Source organism: Brachypodium distachyon, chromosome 1 (genome assembly GCF_000005505.3).
Source record: "Brachypodium distachyon strain Bd21 chromosome 1, Brachypodium_distachyon_v3.0, whole genome shotgun sequence".
Classification (NCBI taxonomy): domain Eukaryota; kingdom Viridiplantae; phylum Streptophyta; class Magnoliopsida; order Poales; family Poaceae; genus Brachypodium; species Brachypodium distachyon.
The window spans coordinates 5,977,450-5,997,925 of NC_016131.3; the positions used below are offsets into that span (position 1 = coordinate 5,977,450).

The following is a 20,476-nucleotide window of genomic DNA, read 5'->3' on the forward strand; positions in this document are numbered from 1 at the left end:
CATAGACATAACATAAGGGCCGTGCTAGGCGTCTATCGGCGATAAAATGCACCTATCCGTCGCCTAGCGAGCCGTCCGATGCATGCGCAGTTAGCTGCTGGATTGATCCATCCCCGGCACTCAGTTCACAGAAGTGTCGGCCTGTTGCAGCATCACCGTCCGCTGCACCGTCGGTCGCCGCGCCGCCTCCCGTTCCAGCGCCGCCGGCCGCAGGTTGCAGCACCGCCTGCCGTCATTTGAAGCATTGTCGACCGCAGGTGGCAGCATCGTCTCCCACCGTTCGAAGCACCGCTTGCCATCGTTCAAAGCACCGTGGCCGCCGGTCGTAGCATCACCTCCAGTCGCCCGTCGAAGCAGCGCCGACCGTGGGTCGCAGCACCTCTACCTTTCCCTTACAGCAACGATGGTCTTCGTTTGCAACAGCACCGACGGCTAGGCCTCGCATCGCCAGCGGCCTGGCCTTGGAGGTTTTGGAGCACCGGCGTGCGACGGGAACGGTTTTTTTCATCTCACCACGTGTCGAGGACGGGAGGCAGCAGATGCGCGTCACCGATCGGTCAGAAGATATTAATGTTTTCCATAACAGAATGCTTGTATGAACTGATTTTTTCAACAACTTTATCCGAGAACTCTTCACCGATAATTTTCTCCTTCGTCTTAAAACAGAACCGTTGTCGCCTGAGGTTTCCGAAGCGACTGCAAAAGAAGCTAACCCGTGGTTTGGACACGAAGAGAAGGCAACCGTCGGATACACTAGATGGACGGCCCAGATCTCACCTGAGTAGTATACTAGTCTGACTCTAGTACTCGTTCTGATCTGTAGCTATCTACCGTGCACCAATGGTGGTCGTCTTCTCCCCGACTCCCCGCCTCAGCCAAATCCCAAACCCAACCGCCGCGCAGATCCCCGAAAATCCCCAATCCTAATCACCGCCGCCGTTCGGATTAATCCCCCCCAATTCGATTCAGCTCGATGCGGTTAGCAGCGCTGTAGCAGATCCCCCCTCCCCCGCGAGCTAGGGTTAGGGTTTCCAGGGGTTTGAGCTAGGGTTTGGGCCCGCCGCGATGGGCCGGTCTCGCGGAGTGCCCAATCCTGGCGACGACGACACCAACCACAGGTTTGGTTTCTGCTAGTCTCTCTCTCGCTCCCCTTCGCATTTCGCTCTGCTTGGCTACGAGCGAGCGAGCAAACCATGTAATGCGTGGTCCGTATGTTGCAGGTCGAAGCGGAGGAGGGTTGCATCGAGCGGCGATGCGACGGATTCCCTTTCTGCGGCGTGCGGTGGAGCAGGCGACGGGAAGAAGGCGCTGTACCACTGCAACTACTGTAACAAGGACCTCTCTGGGAAGATCCGGTTCAAGTGCTCCAAGTGCCCGGATTTCGACCTCTGTGTTGAGTGCTTCTCTGTTGGCGCCGAGGTCCAACCGCATCGAAGCAACCACCCCTACAGGGTCATGGTCAGTGGTCTCACCTGCTTAGTTTTCCTACTAGCCCACTGAACTGCAATTTTAAAGAAATGGATGCTTAATTGATGGCGGTGGAATGAACAGGCTGATAAGCACTGTGTTCGTTAAGCATGTTCTTCAGTTTATCCTGTCACAACTGACAGATCATCCTGGGAGTGGTCTCATAATGAATTATAAGAGGAAATAGGAATCGCCTTCTTCCTTGGCACTTCAACTATTTAGTACTGCCAGTGCTTGTCATTTATGATGCTCGCTTTAACTTGAAAGACATTTTGCAACAGGACAACTTGTCTTTTCCACTCATTTGTCCAGATTGGAATGCAGATGAGGAAATCCTTCTTCTAGAGGTATTTCCAGTGTCTATGTTTTCTGTTTACGTTCTTGTTGGTGGTTCTGATTGCTACCTGTTGTTATTGAAGGGAATTGAAATGTATGGTCTAGGAAATTGGGCTGAGGTTGCAGAGCATGTTGGTACCAAGGGCAAGGCTCAATGCATTGAACATTATACAACTGCATATATGAACTCACCTTGTTATCCCCTTCCGGTAATCATTTCGTCTACCTGCCAATTTCTGGATTCGGAAATTGTTACTTAATTCAGTACCACCTCACCATTGTAGGACATGTCTCATGTTAATGGCAAGAATAGGAAGGAACTTCTTGCCATGGCTAAAGTACAGGGTGAGAGTAAAAAAGGTGAGTCGCAGTCATGTTTCTTTTCATGCCAATAATTTTATTCGGATGTGTTTAATAGTGTTGTTTCTGTACTTCTGATATCTTACATGCTAATGATGAACAAATGCCTGTATACACATCAGCACAGACACATCAAACACAAGGATCTGCAGAAACATCGTAGCTACTATAATTAAAAAACAGAAAGCTCCTGCAGGACATTGTTCTGATTGTAATGAATCTGAATGTTGGATGCTAAGAACTAGTTGCTGCGTTCTGTAGTATTCATTTATGCAAAGAATATCAGTAAATATTTAAGACATGCTATATCACTATGTTTCTTACTCTTTATCTCATGTTTCCTCATTGTTCGTATAGGGATATCAGTGTTACCAGGGGATTCGACTCCCAAGGACGAGTCTCCATTTTCTCCCTCCAGGGTCAAGTATGTTGTTCTTGCTCTAGAATATTTATAAGCATTTTCTGTATCTAAGATGCCAGTTACCAACAGTTACCTTTCATAGGGTGGAAGATGCACCTGGAGAAGGTCCAGCCGGTCGATCACCTTCACACATAGCTGGCGGTATGTCTTGAAATACCTACTTTGACGGATTCAATTCTAGATCCTTTTTCTTGTGTATGGCATGGCCTCATGGGAACATAGTTCCGATTATGCTAATGCCTTTGGATCTGCTTCAGGTGCTAATAAGAAGGCTTCAACTGCTGGCCATTTTAAAGATAGTGCTAATTTGGCTAAAATGGAAGGTAAAATCATAAACCAGTGATAGGTTATCACATAGATGCATTAGTTTACTTTCGATTTTCAGCTCTTCACTCATCCAGCATTGCCCTCAAGTCAGTAATAGCATCCATTTGTCAATGTTGAACCAAAATAAAACACTCGTTAGTCCTTGACATGTTTTCGCATGCTTGTGATCTTCGATATAAGTTTGATTAAGGTTATTACACTAACAGGAGGCAAATGTACAAAATATTTGTGGTGACAAGACCTTTTTATTTATTTAAAGAGTCTCCTTTTACAAAGTTACTGTCATTAGAATAAACCAAAGATTTATCTCTTTATATATGGTGTCCAGGGTGAATAGAAGCAATTGTTTTTTTCTGTCATAATCAGATGTACACAGCTCCTCTGTATTTCTTGAAGTTCCTGCAAAATCATTTGTTGAATAATGGTTTGTTAATCTTGCATGTGCCAGATGGCCATATGGATAGAAGTATTGGTGTAAAAAAGCCCAGATATTCTGCAGATGAAGGGCCTTCTTTGACTGAACTGAGTGGATACAACGCAAAGAGACATGAGTTTGACCCGGAATATGATAATGATGCTGAACAAGCACTCGCGGAAATGGAATTTAAAGAAACTGATTCAGAAACTGATCGTGAACTGAAGCTACGGGTTCTGCGTATTTACTTGTCAAGGTTTGTTAGCTGTGAGGATGAAATAATAAAAAGTGTCTATTAACTTTTCTTGAATTTTTTCCTGACTTAAGATCAGCATTGAAGCACCTTTTTCTTTGTTCCTAGTAATTAATATTTTGATGAAAAATGATACATGTTATAATAGCTTCAGTTGCTAGTTGATTCGCACAAATAGTTTGTTTGTGTGACTTCATTGGTAACCACCAGAGATCATGTTTAATTACCAAAGAGTCCATTAGAAGTTACCTATACTTTTGAACCTTTTTTTATGCTTCTCATCCATGTAACTATTTGCATGCATAGGCTTGATGAAAGAAAAAGGAGAAAAGAGTTCATACTAGAAAGAAATTTACTGTACCCTAATCCTTTGGAGAAGGATCTGACAAATGAAGACAAGGAAGTTTACCACCGCTACAAGGTCTTCATGCGTTTCCTTTCGAAGGAGGAACATGAAGCCCTTGTCAGGAGTGTCATTGAAGAAAGAAAAATTCGGAGGAGGATTCAAGAGCTTCAGGTGTTCTATCTTAACTAAAATTTACATGGCCATACATTTTGCCAGTTTCTTTCATCTTACTACTTTTAAGAATATAAATATATAGAGTGATTACATTTTGCAGTTCCACTTCCACTAAGTTTTTGGTAGCAAAAACAATCTATCACATGAGTTTATTTTGTTGATACCAGGAATGTCGTTCTGCTGGATGCCGTACATTGGCTGAAGCCAAGATACACATAGAGCAAAAGAGGAGAAAGGAGTACGAGGCGAATGCCCACAAAGCTAAGGAAAGTGGCCAACTTATTCCAACTACTAAAGTAGTACACAAAACAAATCGCCCTATGAAACTTGAATCTGATGGGAATCTCGATCCAAAGAAAAGCAATGCTACTGTAGATTCTGGCGGTCGGGATTCTCCCAAAGCAACGGGACATACAGTCGCTAAACAATGGGATGATTGGGACATTGTTGGTCTTCCTGGGGCAGAGCTATTAAGCGCCAGTGTAAGGAAATTTGCTTATTTATTCTTCATGCCGTCTTGTTCATACTTTTGGTGTTTGATACAGTAAAGAAATGACCCATCCTTCTCTATTTCAGGAAAAACTTCTATGCTGCCAAAACAGATTGCTACCTAGTCATTATCTGAGAATGCAGGAGGTATTGATGCAGGAGATGTTCAAGGGCAGTGTCGTCAAAAGGGAAGATGCCCATGTATTATTCAAGGTAGACCCTGCCAAAGTAGATACTGTTTATGATATGGTGATGAAAAAGCTCGGTAGCAATGAGGAGGCTCCAACTGTTTAGTTTTGCCAATGGGTTTGCCTGGTGTAAACTTCCCCCAAAACCAAATCTTGGTTTCTCATTCGCAGCATGACCGAGACTCTGTGTAAAAATGGAGGCTATACTTACAGTTAACTTGGCTGTAGTGTTAAATTGAAATTTGTGTCAGATTTCTGAAGAAGCACAATAAGGCATTCGAGCCAAATTGTAAAATTATCGCCCGCAATGGGAATGTGTAGCATGAGTTACCATTGCTGTTCAATTTTTAAGAGGATAGTTGCCATCGCTGAGTGTACTGTGGTGATCTGTTAGTGCCTTTGTTGTAGGTTTAGGTTCTGAAATGATGTATCATGTATGTAAACATTCGTCCTATTTTATGCCATTGTTCCAAGACCAGACATTAATTATTAAAGCTCCCTGCCAATTTTTTGCGAGTGTTCATATTCAAGAATGTATATTTATGCTGATTTGCGTTTGTGTAGCTTCTGTTGGTTCAATTGATCTTTGCTCTCTTTGCATTGTTCGCTCTGTCTGGTATGTATGGGCTAGCTACATGGTTGGTTTGAGCTAAGATTTACGTCCAATTTTTGGCACAACTGGTAACATCTTCCACAAATTTTTTGAAAAGTGTTCATGTCAACTCATTTTATAAAACTAAAGGCAGTTCATCGTTGTTGATGGTTGATCCCCTCAATCTAGTACATGTTCAGGTGCTTCAGCGGTGCGCCCGAGAGTTAGACACTACCAAATTACAGCCTATAAGTTTGAAAATATCTGAAATATTTATGCATGTACACTGATGGGTCAAGTTTCCGCCAGTTTACACCTGTATACTTTGGTATATAAAACACACACATCCGTTTTGTGACCTGTGCAAAATCGGAAGACTGTTAACACAGGTCACAATCGATCATGTCTTTTAACCACAATTTACGCGAGTATTCACGTAGCTGTTGAAAAGCTCATTGGTGTCACGCTGATTCTTGACAAAGCAGAAGTAGTTGGTTGCGTGCTCGTGTTGGGAGTGAACACTGAAGGAACAGCAGCGAAAATGAGAAATCCAATTTCTTTTTCGTTTTGTTTTGAGGTAAAAGGAACAGTGACTCCTTGATAGCGGCATGTGCGTTGTGCAGGGGAAGGGGAAGCCGAGGGTGAGAGGGGTAGTTGGCATGAGCGTTGCGAGGGGCGACCCGCGTCGTCGTCGCGCTCGCGCATCAAAATCACAACGACGCGAGCAGAGCAGCGGCGCAACAAAGCGATGACGACCCGTGCCTAGCTACCTAAACCCATTTGCTACTGGTTGGGCGGGGCGCAGGCGGAGAGACCCACGAGGCGGAGAAGGCGAGGCAGGGGCGAGGGAGGAGATGGCGTCGGCGGGCGTGGTCGCGGCGGCGGTGGTGGTGGCGGCGTTTGCGGCGTTCTGCGCGACGGACCCGCTGCGGCTGGGCAGCATGGTGGACTTCCCGGGCTTCGAGGCGCACGTCGTCGAGCTCCCCGACGCGGCGGAGATGCCCCCGCACGCGGACGCCGGCGAGCGGCTCCGGGGCGCGGAGATCCGGTTCCGCGGCGAGGTCCAGGGCCCCGAGAGCGTCGCCTTCGACCCGCAAGGCCGCGGGCCCTACACCGGCGTCGCCGACGGCCGCGTCCTCTTCTGGGACGGCGCCCGCTGGGTCTACTTCGCGCACGCCTCCCCGAACTGGACCGCCGAGCTCTGCGGGCCCAAGGCGTCGCCGCTGGATTTCCTCAGGGACGAGCACATCTGCGGCCGCGCGCTCGGCATCCGGTTCGACAAGCGGACCGGGAACCTCTACATTGCAGATGCTTACTTCGGCCTCTTCAAGGTCGGGCCCGAGGGCGGGCTGGCCACGCCGCTCGCCACGGAGGCCGAGGGCGTGCGCTTCAACTTCACCAACGACCTCGACCTTGACGCCGAAGGGAACGTCTACTTCACGGACAGCAGCATCTACTACCAGAGAAGGTTCGTGATGCCAATGCCCCCTCACCTCTGCTTCGTCAGTTTCATCTCATGGTGTTGCACACTGTTGGTGCTGTATGTTTGCATCCATCGGCTCAGTTTTTAGTTGACCTGAATATATCTTGGACGTATGGCTGGATTGTTAGGACCAAATTACTGGAAGGTTAGTTTAGTACGTATCACCGGTGAAGTGGTAAACTGGTAATCTGACAACATGGTATGAAGGTATATCATCTGCTGATTGTTGGAGTTCATCTTAATACAAGTCTCAGAACTTTTCATGACCTTTTGCATCCTGTCTCAAAGTGGACAAATGCACTGGGAACTCTTGATATGCTGTTAGTGGTCTATCTATCTCATATCCATACAGTGTTAATGCTACCCAGTCAAACTTTATGACATAGGAGTAGTTCTAAAAAGGAAAGAACTAGCAGATTTTACGGCAGTTCAACGTTTGTGTGGCGTGAAATAGTAACTTTGCAACTGTAGGCTGCTGCTCTAGGAAATGTTTTGCTTTCCTCACACAGGAGTATACAAGCTAACCGTTTTGCATATTAGTTTCTTTTTTACTACTCCGTATTTAGCAGACGTCGAATTGAACCTTTTTTTTTTATCATGTAGAGGTGCTGGTGTTTTTGAACTAATTATCAGTGTGGCCATTCATTTCAGGAATTTCATGCAATTAGTTTTCTCTGGGGATCCCTCCGGGAGGCTCTTGAAATACAACCCGCAAACAAAAGAAACAACAGTTCTTCATCGCAACCTCCAATTTCCCAATGGGGTGAGTTTAAGTAAGGATGGCTCATTCTTCGTCTTCTGTGAAGGATCTCGTGGAAGGTCTATATACTCTTCTCTCCAATTGGTTCAGACACACTCACTTCCACTTCATGTCAGACACTGACTGTTGTACCCTTGCTGAAACAGGCTAAGCAGATATTGGTTGAAGGGTGAGAAGGCTGGAACCGTAGATCTTTTCGCCATCCTGCCTGGATTTCCAGACAATGTGAGGACCAATGAGAAGGGTGAATTCTGGGTAGCGATCCATTGCCGACGCAGCGCATATGCCCGACTCACAAGTCGCCGTGTCCAGTTGAGGAAGTTCTTGCTCAGCCTCCCGATCCCCGCCAAGTATCACTACCTGATGCAAATTGGCGGCAATCTGCACGCGCTGATCATCAAGTACAGCCCTGACGGGGAGGTGCTTGACATCTTGGAGGACACTAAAGGGCAGGTAGTGAGAGCTGTCAGTGAAGTGGAGGAGAAGGATGGGAAGCTCTGGATAGGATCTGTTCTCATGCCCTTCATTGCTGTTTTCGACTATGCCAAGGAATCTTAGCTGCCCGAGATGCCGTTGCACACTTTGACGCTTGATCCAAATAAAATTTGGTCTTGAAGCAACCTAGATTTGTTTGATGTTTCAGCCTTTCGCCAGTAGTAACTGTAACGCGCTGACATTTAGTTTCTCACTGGGATCTTCAGCGAAGACCTCATCATTTATTTCGAGTCCATATTTGTCAAGTGCTGTTTGCTTGATCTCTTTGGATTTCCTGTCGTTCAATTCAGAAAGTGCTGTTACACGTTGTCACATCATTAGTGAAACTAGTTTACTGCCTAAAATGATTTTTTCCCTTTTATTTTATATAATAATAATAAAAAATACCGGTTTGTGAGACCCAAACATTAGTCCTGAAACGTGACGTGGTGAGGAGTAAGTCAGTAACACAAGTCTATTTTTTTTCTTTTCTGAAACATATTTCAAAATTGGTTGCTTTCGTATAAATTTTTTGGAATGAGAAGTTCTCTGAGTGGTATGACGTACATGGAAAATCAACACAGTAGCTAGGGACAAAATCACTTTTCATCGCTAACTTGTAGGTCAACTGACAAAATTTGAGCGGTAGATACAAACTGTATCATAATTCTGTTTTTTTTTCACCTGCTTATCGCTATTTTCGTGTTTGGCTAACCAACTTTTCACTTTTGTGTATTTTTTCACAGCAGATTACAAAATAAGTTAAGCGCAACACGGTTCAGCAATGCCAAACTGACCCTTAGAAGCTAGGAAGCAATTTTGTGTGCTTAACCTCTTCCTTGTAATTTTGTGTTTTTTCGATTCCGATTCCTGTGTATTACAACCGTGTGAATAAAAGAGGCATATGGTACTTGTCTAGTCTAGGTCCAAGATTTCTTCAAAGTTGAAACAAGAATGGCATTATGCTCCACATTCCACTATATATAACACTATTGTTTGACCACACCACGTAAGCAAACTACAAGTGTCAGCATACGGTGCTCGACATGACTTTGAGAAACAGAGACAAAATTTACGCGGCCAGGAGTTGAGGACCACAGTTCATCCTCCTCTGTTCACGAATCGATCCTAAAAAGGGCGTACTACATGAAAGCAAACTCGCAAGCACGTGTTGGCGTGTGCACAATCGGTTGCTGTACCAAGATGCTAAACTAAACTGACACCCAAAACGAACACCTGACGGGGACAAATCTTGCACATACACCAGAGCACAAGAAAACAAACACTCTTGATCGATGCAATTGGCAGTTTGGCACGATGTTGCGAGAGACCGGCGGAGAAGGAGAAGAAGAAGAAGCCTGGGCGTTGGGGTTTGGCCTTGGACGCTACCGGCGCACGGAGGAGGCGCAGGAGTTGGAGCCGGAGGAGACGCTTCGCCAGAAGCCACCGCCGTGGAACCGGGAGCCCATGATCTCGCGCTCAAACTCGGACGCCGCCTCCGCCTCGGCCTCCATCTCCCCGCGCCTCGTCCCGGCCGCGGCCTCGTCCGCCGCCGCGATCATCGCCTTGGCGCTCCCCGACAGCGACGCGGACGACCCCTTGCCGCCGCGCCGGAGCTGCCGGCGCCGCCGGCGCCGCCTCTTGAGCCGGCGCACGACGTCCGCGGGCAGCCGGACGGCGACGAGCAGCACGACCTCCAGCAGCGCCATGGGGCAGCAGCAGCACACGGCGGCGCAGTTGGCGGCCGCCTGCCCCGCCGCCTCGCCCCCGCACCCCGGCTGGGGCTCATGCTCCTGCTCCGGCGCCGCCGCCTGCTCGTCTCGGCCGCCGCCGCCCTCGCGCATACGCCGCCGCCGCTGCTCCCTCACGCACGAGCCCAATCCTCGGATATTCCTGGGGGGGAGGAAGAATGAAGAATCCACAACTGCCGCGCGGTTTATGGATCGGTATTTACAGGGGACCGAGAGAGAGAGAGAGTCCTCCAGCGGTTGGTGGACGCGAGAGAGATAAAACAGGATCGATTCTGTTCAAACAATAGGGAGAGAGGATAGACCGATAGAGGATTCTCTTCAAAAAAAGAGAGAGATGGAGGATAGAGGCGGCGACGGATGAGAAGAAAAAGAAAATCAGACACCAATTTCTCCACTCCACCACCTCTCGCTGCAATTCCTCATTTATCCCCCCCGCGTTCGTTAACTCTACTGTATTTATTCTGGCCGGGTCGTTGCCAAAACGGCACCAAGTTTCGAGAATCGAGATCACGATCGCGCCGAGCCCAGCAGCGGTTTGGGTGCCGCATGAGTCATGCCGCCTCGCAATGCCGATGCGACGCGATGAGGATGGGAAACACAGCGGAGACAGCGTGTCCAGCCACAGCCCGAGCCGACTACACGAAGAGTGTGTGGGGTTGCGGGGGTTTTGATCCGACGGCGCGACCGCTTTGCTGCTAACAGTGCTTTGAGCGTCCGTGGTTGGGTTTTCTTTTCCTAACCTCCCCACACGTGCGGATGATGATTAGCTGTTGCCTTGTTGGTACATGCATCTTACGTGTGATTGATTTGATTTGGTCAAGTGATGGCGATGGCGTATGGTTATATTTACATTAAGCCTACTCCACTTGGCATAGGCAGCAGGTAGCTGCTCTTACAAAATGACAATGGGGGGGTTTACTTAAGTATTCATTGAGCAGCTGTTCAGTTTCAGTGGAACAAAGAGGCAAATCAGATTTCTTTCTGTTTCAGCAAGAACATAAAATAAAAGCAAAAGAAACAAAGCAGAGAAGACAATAGCAAGAAGCTTCTAAAAGCAATACGGCCTCATGCATGATGCGTGACGCCCTGAAGAAGCTACAGTATGCTTTTGTCAAACAAAGTTGTTTGTGTTAAAAAAAACAAATTAATCGTACTGCAATTTTCATGCGAAGAGCTGGAGCCGTGACAGTCTTGCAATAGGTTATGCTACAGAACACACAAGAATCAAGCCATCTTGGAATTAACATCATGTACGGTCAGTTTTGTCCAATCAGTTGCTGTCCTGCACAATGAAGTGCGAGAATAATACTAGGTCGCACCAAAAAATTACAGTCAACTTCAGGGCTTCCATCCCACAGAATCGAATCAAATATGGCAACACCTAGCCACTGATGTTCTGTTACAAAGGATGTGTACACATGAATGCGAAGACAGACTAGCCTGTCAGTCGTGACATCGGTTTGAAGGAGCGTCATACTACTTAGAACAGGTTCACAAATCGGTTTGGTCATCGATGAGCAAGAGCTGCCTTGCCTCAGCAACATGAATCTCAATGGCATCAAGGTCCCCTTTTACCTTATCGGAAAGATGCAGCATGGATGCATCCAGACCGTGAGAGGTTCTCTCTCGCAGAAGCTCGCCAAGGTTCCCCATTGTTTGATTTAGCTTTGGATTCAGATCATCCAAGGACATTGTATGGTGTCGAACTGACTCCTCGCATAACCTGATCTCCTCCTCCACCAACTGAACTTGAAAAATGCAATCTTGGTAGTCAACCAGCAAGCTCGCCATGTACTTCTGCCCACCTTCCCAAAATTCAGCCAAGCTGTAATCTCGCACAAACTTCTCGATATCAACTTCCAGCAGGGAGATTAAGCAATCCTCTATCTCTGACTCAAGGCATGAAATCTTGTCATCAATATCATCACACTTCATGCTTTTTATTTCCTTCTGCACCATGCTAAGCTGTTCACGGGACTTCTTCAGTTCAGATAGAAGATTTGTTCTCTCCTCCTCGGATTTTAGCAGTTCAGATGCCTTGCCAAAATTTACGGGTTTGTGAGTCTCCAAATTATCAATAGCAAAGAGAACCTTTTCTGTCTCCTTCCTTTGAGCTTCAAAAGAACGGTATTTTAGTTTAAGGTCGTCAATTTTGTTTCTCAACTCAATTTCAGAGCCATGTGCTTTTGTACGTGCAGCAGAAATTTCCTTTTTGCGAATTTGTAGATTGCTCAACTGTTCCTTCTTCTTATTCATTAATTCCAAGCTGACATCAAACTTGGACCCAGCAAGGGTTTTGCTCTTCAAATGCAAGTCCCAGCATGATGCTGCAGGCAAGAAAAACCTGCCTTCCAGAGCATTTCTTCTCTCCTGTGATTCTGACAGTGCAGACTTAAGGGCATTCATGTGTTGCTGGTCTTGATGAGCATCTAGAGAGCAGTGCTGAATTCTTGCCGAAAGTTCTTCTGCCTTAATACTAGCCATTTCAAGTAGTTTAAGAAATGGTACTGCATCCTGGGCGGTCACAAGCTTGTCTTGGACATTGTCCAGCTTAACCCGAACAAGCTGCATCACTTCTTTAAAAGCTACACATGCCAAATCATGTACATGTTTTCCTTGGAATTCCTCAGCATTTGTTGCTTCATTGATTCCAGCATCTCTTTCGTACAACTGAATGTCTTCTGTCAGGGGATTGCTTTGCTCAGCCATTTTCCTTTTTAATTCATCCCTTTCTTGCATAGCTTTCTCATACAGACCCATAAGTTTATCATTTTCTTCATGCATATCTTCCAGTTGAAGTTGGAGTTCTGAAAATTCAGTTCTCGAAAGTTCATCACCGTGGCTGTATTTTTTGTCTGATATTTCAGACTCTCCGAATGTATTCACAGGAAAATCCGTTGCACCCTCTGGGTGGTCATCCATCAGGCTATGACTCACATCATTCCCTCCATACGATGGATGGCTGCTTTGCTGCTCATTCAGATCTTCAGTTTGAGGAATGGAAGGATAATTTCCATCCTGTTTCACCTCTATTTTGACAATAGCATGTTCATAGAGCTCAACCAATCTCTTGTTATCCTCGACCAGGACCTCAAGCTGTGCTCTCAATTCCTCATTCTCTTTGGCCAACCCAATTGCAGTTTCATGAGCTGCTGCTTCTCGTTGACTTGCAGTAGCAATTGCATCAACTAACGTCTTAAGTTCCGTCTGAGCATCAAGCAGTACGGATTGTTCCTGGAGCTGGGCAGCCTCAAATTCTTTGTTCGCGTCATCACATTTCTTTGCTCCCTCCAACTCTACGGTCAACTGATCAACACACCTGAATAATATCTAATATGAGTACTGAAACATAAAATAATCTCTGGACAAGCATAGGCATAAAATCATAATTCCAGACACATAGTAGAATGCAGTGAAAACCATTGGCAAAGTGCTTCTGGGGAGCATGCAAGCCAAGATGATTTAGAAATGATCTGCAGTATCTTTAGGGCTTTTTAGAATATTCAGAAGGCTCGTACACATTAGTCGCAAGAACAACTCCTAGGTAATAAGGAAACTGATGGAACTGCTGATATCACAAGCAAGTGAATTGAACAAAGTACAGCACAAATGAATTTTGGGGTTGATCTACACCTGACCTAACCTAACAATTACAACCCCAGTTGTTCAGAATTGATGTCATCGTCTTCTGAGATGTTTCAAACATGTACAGTAAGCACTATTCAATACGAACCAATTTGTTAATATTGTGGACATGACACATATGATCATATTTTTGCACCAAATTTTACAGGTCTATGTGATAGCATAATGCATGTTCACAATTTTTCTTTAAATTTGTTGACAACCTTTTAAAACGAGAACATATTTGGTACATCGGAAGGACATCCACTCAAGCGGTGCAATATATTCCTGAGCATTTCATGGATAGAAGAAATAGGCACCCAAATTCAAGTTGAGGAGAACTCGAACCTGGGCAACATCCCACCATCCTGAGCTAGGCTTGGTTCATAAGCAGCCGAGACCAACAGTAATAAGAATATCAAGAATCAAACCATAGGTCCTGAAATCTAGTATGCAGCAATTTCTACAGTGACAGTGAGTTGTTTTGTCTTCTAGGTATTTGTATACGCTTGTAAACTCTTTCATGGGGCACCAAGGATTACATATGTGAGAGTTGTGTTCGGACAAGGGGCCTGGATTGGATACTGGAAATACAATATATCACAACTCGTTAATGACTACAAAAGCTGATTGGGTTGGTCGTTTTGTCTTCCAGCATGCTGTACAACTGTATCAGGCACTAACAGTATACACAAGGGAGGAAAATAGTGGCATACCTCTCAAGTTTCTCTTTTGCCTCAAGACAGACACTTAAATTTTTACGCAGTGACTCGATTTCTCTCTCATTTTGAATAGCCTGCATTACAGCATAACAAACTCATGCTACAGGAGCTAACGAACAAGAGTATAGTAGAGTACCATCTGTGAAGATACAACCAGAATTTAGATATATCAGATAGTGTTGTACAATACCAACCTGCAAATGAAGAAACTCGTTTTTCTCATCACCAGCTGACTCCTCAAATAGTGAAAGGTCCTACAAAAGTCATTATGATACATCGTTTAAGCCAAATTGCAGCTAAAGTGACATAATGCCCAAGAATAAAAGTATTCACAGAAAGTTAAGGTTGAGCTTTAGAATTGGAATCATTTGTTAAAAAAATCACATATTCTTTAGACAAACTCAAAAGCTTTGCATTATTTTCATTGAGCGGGAGTAAAGCCTATAAATTATATAAGCAAACCTTGTTAACAGGATCCTTCTCATTCATAAGTTTCCAGTCAAGTGCTTCTAGGAGCTGCAAGTTATACAAATTAAATAATTTCAGGACGTCAAGAAATTGTAAGAGTATAAACAAGCTAATTTTAGTACAAATGATTTTATCACAAAATATTCTGCCCTTCACAAGCCACCGTGTCATGAAAGTGGATACCCACCCTCTGTTCTAATTCATTTATCTGCTCATCCATCATTTCCCGTTCTCCTTCATCAACAACTGATTGCAACCTGCAAAGTTCAACAATAACAAGCCATCAAGCTACCAACCATATTAACATAAACAGTAAGCATTCAAGGAAAGCTTTAGTGATCGGATAGCAAAGATAACCTTCGAAGGTCCTCCTTCAATTGTAGATTTTCCATAGCAAATCTTGTAATTTCTGGATTCCGTTCTAGTTGGCTCCGTAGAGCATCCATTTCCTTCACGAGGTTTTCCTTCTCTTGTAGGAGATGTGACTCAGCAGATAACTTCCCTGAAGCAACTTGCTCCAATCTCTTGATCCGATCTTCACGAAAGCGAAGCATCATCTTGAAACTTCTTAGCTCTTCTGATCTTTGAGAAGCCTGTGGTGTCAAAGCAAATTGAAATAACAAAAAACCAATAACATATTGGCACGTATTTGCTCTTTCATGTCAAACTGTTCTTGAGTCTACACAGAAGCTAATGTAATTAAGAGAATTGCATACCAACTGTTCGGCCATCTGCTTTGCAGCAATTGCTGCCTTTAATTTTGCTTCTTTTTCCTGCTCCCTCCTAAAAGCAGCGACGAGTGCAGTATCACAATCTTTCCTCTAAACACAATACAAGAAAGAGAAAGTAAGCTCGTGCTCAAACACATTGAGTTCAACAAACAAAATAGTATAAAAATACCTGTGTAGCTCGTTTATCAAACATTAGGGGACTGAATGATCCATGAGCTTGATCCCATTTGAATGCGCTAGGGGACTCGCATATAAATCCATTGGAATTACCACCTCCTTGCAGGCGGCTAAGTTCTTTCTGTGAAAACAGTGCAAGGATTGACTGTGTATAACAAATACATAGCAAGATTGTGCAATAAAATACTGAGTACCGGCTGAAGTTTATTAACGCAAAAGGTTGGACCATAATTAGGGCAAGCATATCATCCTGGATCTTATTGTAATCCAGTGCACATAGCAATTTTGTTAAGCAAAAATACAAATCTATACCTTGAGATTTTGGATCTCCAAACGCATGCTCAGAACGTCACCAGAGGCATCCTCATTTATAATAGCCTACAAGAGCAACAATGTATTGATGTTTTGCATCTTGGAAATAAGTGATAAGACATGTTTTTCATTACACACATTATTTCTTATGTACTTAGCCCGCTGCGCGAATTTCAATGTGCTCAACGTCTCAGCTGCACAACTAGTGAAAGTGCAAACCAGATAAAGTTGTCAGTAAATACGACATAGAACTACAGCAAACCTTTTCAAGAAAAGAAAAAAGGTCATGTTTAGAAGTATACCAGCTAGATGGGCTTATGTTTGCAATTATAGTGGTCTTGGAATTACCACCAAGCGAGTCCTGGAAAGAGACAAAAATGAATGAATGATGTTATCACATTTATGTATAATCTTTTAATTTCACCTACTCAAATACTTCTCTGTAGCAGTCAAACACATAGCATGAGAACTCTACCACTTCAGCTGTGGATATTACCTGAAGGAGAAATGTCAATTTTGAATCACGATAGGGAACATGCTGTGACTTTTTGTTTGACACAGCAATAAGGTTGGTAATGACAAGTCTGCAACAATGCCATTGTGAAACAGTTAAGTCGTTAAACTGAATTCAAATCAAGCTGTGAAGAGTTCTGCATTATCTCAGAAAAAAAATGAAGCTCACAAACTGACCCTAGAGTTGAGAGTGACTTGTTGATGTTTGTAGCTTCCTTCAAGCGTTCCCCTTCAGCACCTGAGCTCTTCTGCCTGCACATCATCCATGTTGAGTAGAAAGAATGGGAGACTGAATGTGCATGGTAAGTATGTTTGCGCCAGTTCTGAAACACAAAACACTATGTTACAGGCAAGGTTACATTTGGAGCATACCTCTCCGAACCAGCAAGGTCAACTAGGTTAAGATGAGAAAATCGATGATGCTTGATACCTTGTGACTCCCACTGTACAGTTGAAAGCTCAATCAGAAGACTAAGTGCAGGAACAGTTATGCATAGATTAAAATAGCAACAAATATATGCTGGTACGCCCACCAATATCTTTGAGACTAAAGGCACATTATTTTGCATCCTGTTTTAAAAAACGATACCTTACTCTCTATAAGACAGGTAAAAACACTATGAGAACGGCTACTTGCTCGGTTCATATTGGTGGATGCCACTTTTCTGTTTGCTGCCCCCTGAAAAGAAAATAGAGAACTTATCTAGTGAAACTGATACACATATGTGGGATATTAGATACACATATGTGGGATGTTACATAATAATAGCACTGATGCTAGCTTAATGATGCCAAAAAGAGAGGATAAGAACTTGAAGCAATCCCTAACAGTACAGGAAAAGTTCAGCGTAACATGCGAATCAAAATTTTAAGAGTTAGATCAATTTAACTTATAACATGGCTCTAGATACCGGTAGACATGTAGAGTACTAGTTCAGTCACTCCACCATGTAGTCAGTATACGTGCATCAATTTTCTTATTTAAATCCAGGTTTACATATTTATGTCACATCAAAACAAAATTCTATCGTGCCATTTTTATGTATAGTCTCAAAAACTGGGGGGTTTTCAGCAATTGTTGCTAAAGGCCAAAATGATCAGGACAAAACTAACGTACACCAAGAACTGGAGGCCAAAACAACAACATATACACTTAATGTTAGAAGTTTATTTAACTTTTATGGCAAGAACCTTGAGAAAAACTAAATAAATTGAAAGTTGAAACAGAGGCAAAAGTGTTGTCCCTTTCATTAATTAAGCAGGAGTAAGAGATACAGGCCAAAGACACCCAACAGACTACTCAGCCAGCAAGTCATACGAACGCACCACCAACACATAAGCAGGCAAAGTTAATCTCTATGCTATCATTGTCTTGCCTATGGCCTAGAGTACCTTATCGTGATATGCAGCCAAAAATCAGTCCAGTCCTACAATTTTTGGCAGTTGGAACTTGGAATGCTAACCTCAATAAGTTGTTGCATTGCTTCTCGAGCATTCGAAACCTCATGTTCAGTCAGATTTTCGACATGAATACCCTTTTTCACATCCTCCCTTACCTGTAAAATGAATAAATAGTAAACCGTGCGTGGTTCAAAAAACTTAAATGCCAAAATTGTGAACATTTCCAAACAGTGTCACGAAAAGATGCAACCAGCAAACAGCTAAAGGCAACCTAGACTGCATTTTAGTGGATCACCTGTAAATTTATTGCATTTGGATTGAGCAAATCCAGAATCTGCTCATTATATATCTCCAGGAATGAGCATTTGCAAGTAAAACTGAGCTTTTCGGCTCTTCTTATTTCCTTTTCCTGAAAACAGCAGTTCAAAAGTTACATTAGAACAGTACGCCATCTACAGCAAAATTAGATACCATAATCAACATATCAGAACTTGCCTTCTGGATTCTTAAGAAGAGATGCTCAAATACTCGGGGCGTCATACCACAGTTCACATTGTTCCTCCGTGTGCCGTTTTCTATATCCCCAAGCATTGTGTGGGTCTTACCACTACCAGTCTAACAAAACCATGTACTTTTAGTGTGAAGACTCGAAATGTAAATTGTAAATCGACAGCAATAAGCAAAGAGCAACACCCTGAAAACTTAAGAATTTGCATCAGCAGGTGGAAGCTGTAGCTCACCTGCCCATAAGCAAACATGCAACTGTTATAGCCAGCTATGCAGTTCTCCACCATGGGCACCCCAGCAACCTTGAAAAGGCTCTCCTACACCACAAGCACAAGCACAGTATAAAATAAGTAAAGGAACAGACGACCACAAACAACGATATCAGAATACAAAGAGTATACCTGAGTGATGTGCTCATCGGCGACCAGATCAAATGTAAACCGGGACTCCGGGTGTCCGGTCCAGGCGATGCTCTGGCAACTATCCTGCCTGACGCATCTCTTGTCCCCCTGCAGAGATATCTCGCTGCTGCTGAGCGGCCGGACACGGATCACGACCTGCAGGACGGAGTGGTTAGCACCTGCAGGCGAGATGAACTAGGTGTTCGACGAAATGTTCCACCGGGCCACCGGCACAGCATGCGGGCACCAGTGAACTGAATCGAGACAGAACTGGGAGGAAGAAGCGAGGAGGTAGGAAGGGGTGCGAGAGACTCCAGTGAGCTGAGGTGAAGGGGCGAGACGAATCACTACCTGCACGTTGTTGTCCTTCCAGAAGGAAGGGTCCTCCTGGAGCTCGAACCGCGTGGGAGCGGAGCTGCCGCCGTGGTCGTCGTCGCCGCCATCCGACAGCATCGCGGCTGCGGTTGCGGCTGCGATGGACTTGCGGTGGTCGAGATCTGGGCAGAGCGGCGGCGGAGGCGGGATGGCGAGATTGGGGACTTGGGGGTGGAGACGACGAGATGGGGTTTTTTGAAATGGAAAGCGGAGAGGAGGAGACGTTGCCCGATTTCGAATTTTGGAGTGAGTCCCGTCCGCGCAGAGAAAAGGCGGCGCCGCGGCGGAGACACAAAAAAAGAAGCAATTGCTGAGGCTGGCCCACGTCCAGGCACTCATCCAATTGCTGAGCTGGCTGGTTGTTTCAGAATTCAATACACCATGGCCGCTGGCAACTTGTGCATCGGGAAAATTCCAAATTTCAACGCTAGGCATTTCATTCTGTTTAGAAAATTTTACTACTGCCATTAGTCCATTTGTGTTAAAGCATCCACCATGTGTAATTTGTACAATTGGTTTCTAAAAGAAGTTGTTGTACTCCCTCCGTCCAACAAAAGATGTCTTAAGTTTGTGAAAATTTGGATGTATCTAGACATAACTCAATGTATAGATACATTCAAATTTAATTAAAACTGAGACATCCTTTGTTGGACGGAGGGAGCAGATTGTTTGATGCAAGTGAAGATTCTGAAAACTAGATTTTACCGACACAATTCATGAAGTGTGTGGATTGCAGACTTTCTCAACCCGGTTTTGAATTTGTTAGGTGTGTCTCGAAAATTACAATGTGCATGCATTGGCATCTCTCTCTGTGCATTCGCTGATTCTACATTGATAACCAAAATTACACAAGCAAAGGGTTTACAAATTGTAATTGTTGGATTTTTTAGATGTGCCAAACTGAAAAGGAGGAAGTATAATTTATTTATATGTTTTCTCACTTTCATATATTTTATGGTGAAATGGAGCTTAATAATCATTAAATTTTACGTGTTTACGGAACAAAGCCCACTATGTTATCGTATTTCTTTAATCAAAACTTCCTCATTTGGTTTGCACGGGAATTCCCTTCAATATGTGGTTTCTTTTTTCACCCATGTCTCGTGTGGGATCATAGCTAAGGGGCAGTATTAAACCAAACAAGACCACTAAAATGAAATATTGAATTAACTATTGTCTCTAGACCAGTCAAGTTTCATGTTTGGTATTTGTCTCACCGGTATTCAGTCCCACTCTTTAATTTGGCCTTAGATATGTGCCACCAATTCTAACCAAGTAGCAATCGTCATGAAAAAATTGAATGCGCATGTGCATCTAGTTCTAGCGTTTAAATTTAAAAAATCAACAGTTTTTCCAACGTCCATGCAACATACCTTGTCATGTCGAAAATGGGAGTTTGTATCCATGAA

The 20,476-nt window shown here is 44.2% G+C and overlaps 4 protein-coding genes across 4 annotated transcripts; 2 read left to right on the forward strand and 2 right to left on the reverse strand.

Annotated features, from left to right (window-relative positions):
* The first annotated feature begins 805 nt into the window (after positions 1-805).
* Positions 806-5,299, forward strand: LOC100827824 (transcriptional adapter ADA2). The gene is made up of 12 exons (XM_003559453.4): positions 806-1,118; positions 1,221-1,458; positions 1,749-1,814; positions 1,887-2,012; positions 2,088-2,163; positions 2,521-2,587; positions 2,667-2,725; positions 2,842-2,907; positions 3,360-3,582; positions 3,886-4,096; positions 4,267-4,581; positions 4,676-5,299. The coding sequence occupies exons 1-12, from the start codon at positions 1,066-1,068 to the stop codon at positions 4,880-4,882; spliced, it is 1,707 nt and encodes a 568-aa protein (XP_003559501.1). The 5' UTR covers positions 806-1,065; the 3' UTR covers positions 4,883-5,299.
* Positions 5,300-5,992: 693 nt separating this feature from the next.
* Positions 5,993-8,418, forward strand: LOC100831386 (protein STRICTOSIDINE SYNTHASE-LIKE 3). Its single transcript, XM_003559464.4, has 3 exons — positions 5,993-6,836; positions 7,503-7,670; positions 7,758-8,418. Exons 1-3 carry the CDS (start codon positions 6,223-6,225, stop codon positions 8,167-8,169), a joined length of 1,194 nt encoding a protein of 397 aa, XP_003559512.1. The 5' UTR covers positions 5,993-6,222; the 3' UTR covers positions 8,170-8,418.
* Positions 8,419-9,021: 603 nt separating this feature from the next.
* Positions 9,022-10,484, reverse strand: LOC100832907. The gene has a single exon (XM_003559469.4). The coding sequence runs from the start codon at positions 9,927-9,929 to the stop codon at positions 9,471-9,473; it is 459 nt and encodes a 152-aa protein (XP_003559517.1). The 5' UTR covers positions 9,930-10,484; the 3' UTR covers positions 9,022-9,470.
* Positions 10,485-11,047: 563 nt separating this feature from the next.
* LOC100835055 (kinesin-like protein KIN-12G) lies at positions 11,048-19,334 on the reverse strand. Its single transcript, XM_010231559.3, has 21 exons — positions 19,044-19,334; positions 18,693-18,848; positions 18,525-18,608; positions 18,280-18,399; positions 18,080-18,193; positions 17,847-17,939; positions 16,973-17,062; positions 16,756-16,826; positions 16,561-16,635; positions 16,367-16,454; positions 16,173-16,231; positions 16,009-16,072; positions 15,871-15,936; positions 15,551-15,679; positions 15,367-15,471; positions 15,008-15,243; positions 14,838-14,907; positions 14,645-14,698; positions 14,377-14,436; positions 14,177-14,256; positions 11,048-13,155 (listed from the first exon to the last, which is right to left on the reverse strand). Exons 1-21 carry the CDS (start codon positions 19,143-19,145, stop codon positions 11,328-11,330), a joined length of 3,744 nt encoding a protein of 1,247 aa, XP_010229861.1. The 5' UTR covers positions 19,146-19,334; the 3' UTR covers positions 11,048-11,327.
* Between the last annotated feature and the right edge of the window lie 1,142 nt (positions 19,335-20,476).

Bases quoted from the DNA above. Each gene is read 5' to 3' on its own strand.
- LOC100827824 (XM_003559453.4), top strand. From the start codon at position 1,066: ATGGGCCGGTCTCGCGGAGTGCCCAATCCTGGCGACGACGACACCAAC. The intron at 1,119-1,220 runs GTTTGGTTTCTG...CGTATGTTGCAG, and splicing joins GACGACGACACCAACCACAG to GTCGAAGCGGAGGAGGGTTG. The intron at 1,815-1,886 runs GTATTTCCAGTG...TTGTTATTGAAG, and splicing joins AGGAAATCCTTCTTCTAGAG to GGAATTGAAATGTATGGTCT.
- LOC100831386 (XM_003559464.4), top strand. From the start codon at position 6,223: ATGGCGTCGGCGGGCGTGGTCGCGGCGGCGGTGGTGGTGGCGGCGTTT. The intron at 6,837-7,502 runs GTTCGTGATGCC...CATTCATTTCAG, and splicing joins AGCATCTACTACCAGAGAAG to GAATTTCATGCAATTAGTTT. The intron at 7,671-7,757 runs GTCTATATACTC...TTGCTGAAACAG, and splicing joins TGTGAAGGATCTCGTGGAAG to GCTAAGCAGATATTGGTTGA.
- LOC100835055 (XM_010231559.3), bottom strand. From the start codon at position 19,145: ATGCTGTCGGATGGCGGCGACGACGACCACGGCGGCAGCTCCGCTCCC. The intron at 14,437-14,644 runs GTTTGCTTATAT...TGACTTTTGTAG, and splicing joins AGAAGGATCCTGTTAACAAG to GACCTTTCACTATTTGAGGA. The intron at 13,156-14,176 runs GTATGCCACTAT...GATATTATTCAG, and splicing joins GCAAAAGAGAAACTTGAGAG to GTGTGTTGATCAGTTGACCG.
- LOC100832907 (XM_003559469.4), bottom strand. From the start codon at position 9,929: ATGCGCGAGGGCGGCGGCGGCCGAGACGAGCAGGCGGCGGCGCCGGAG.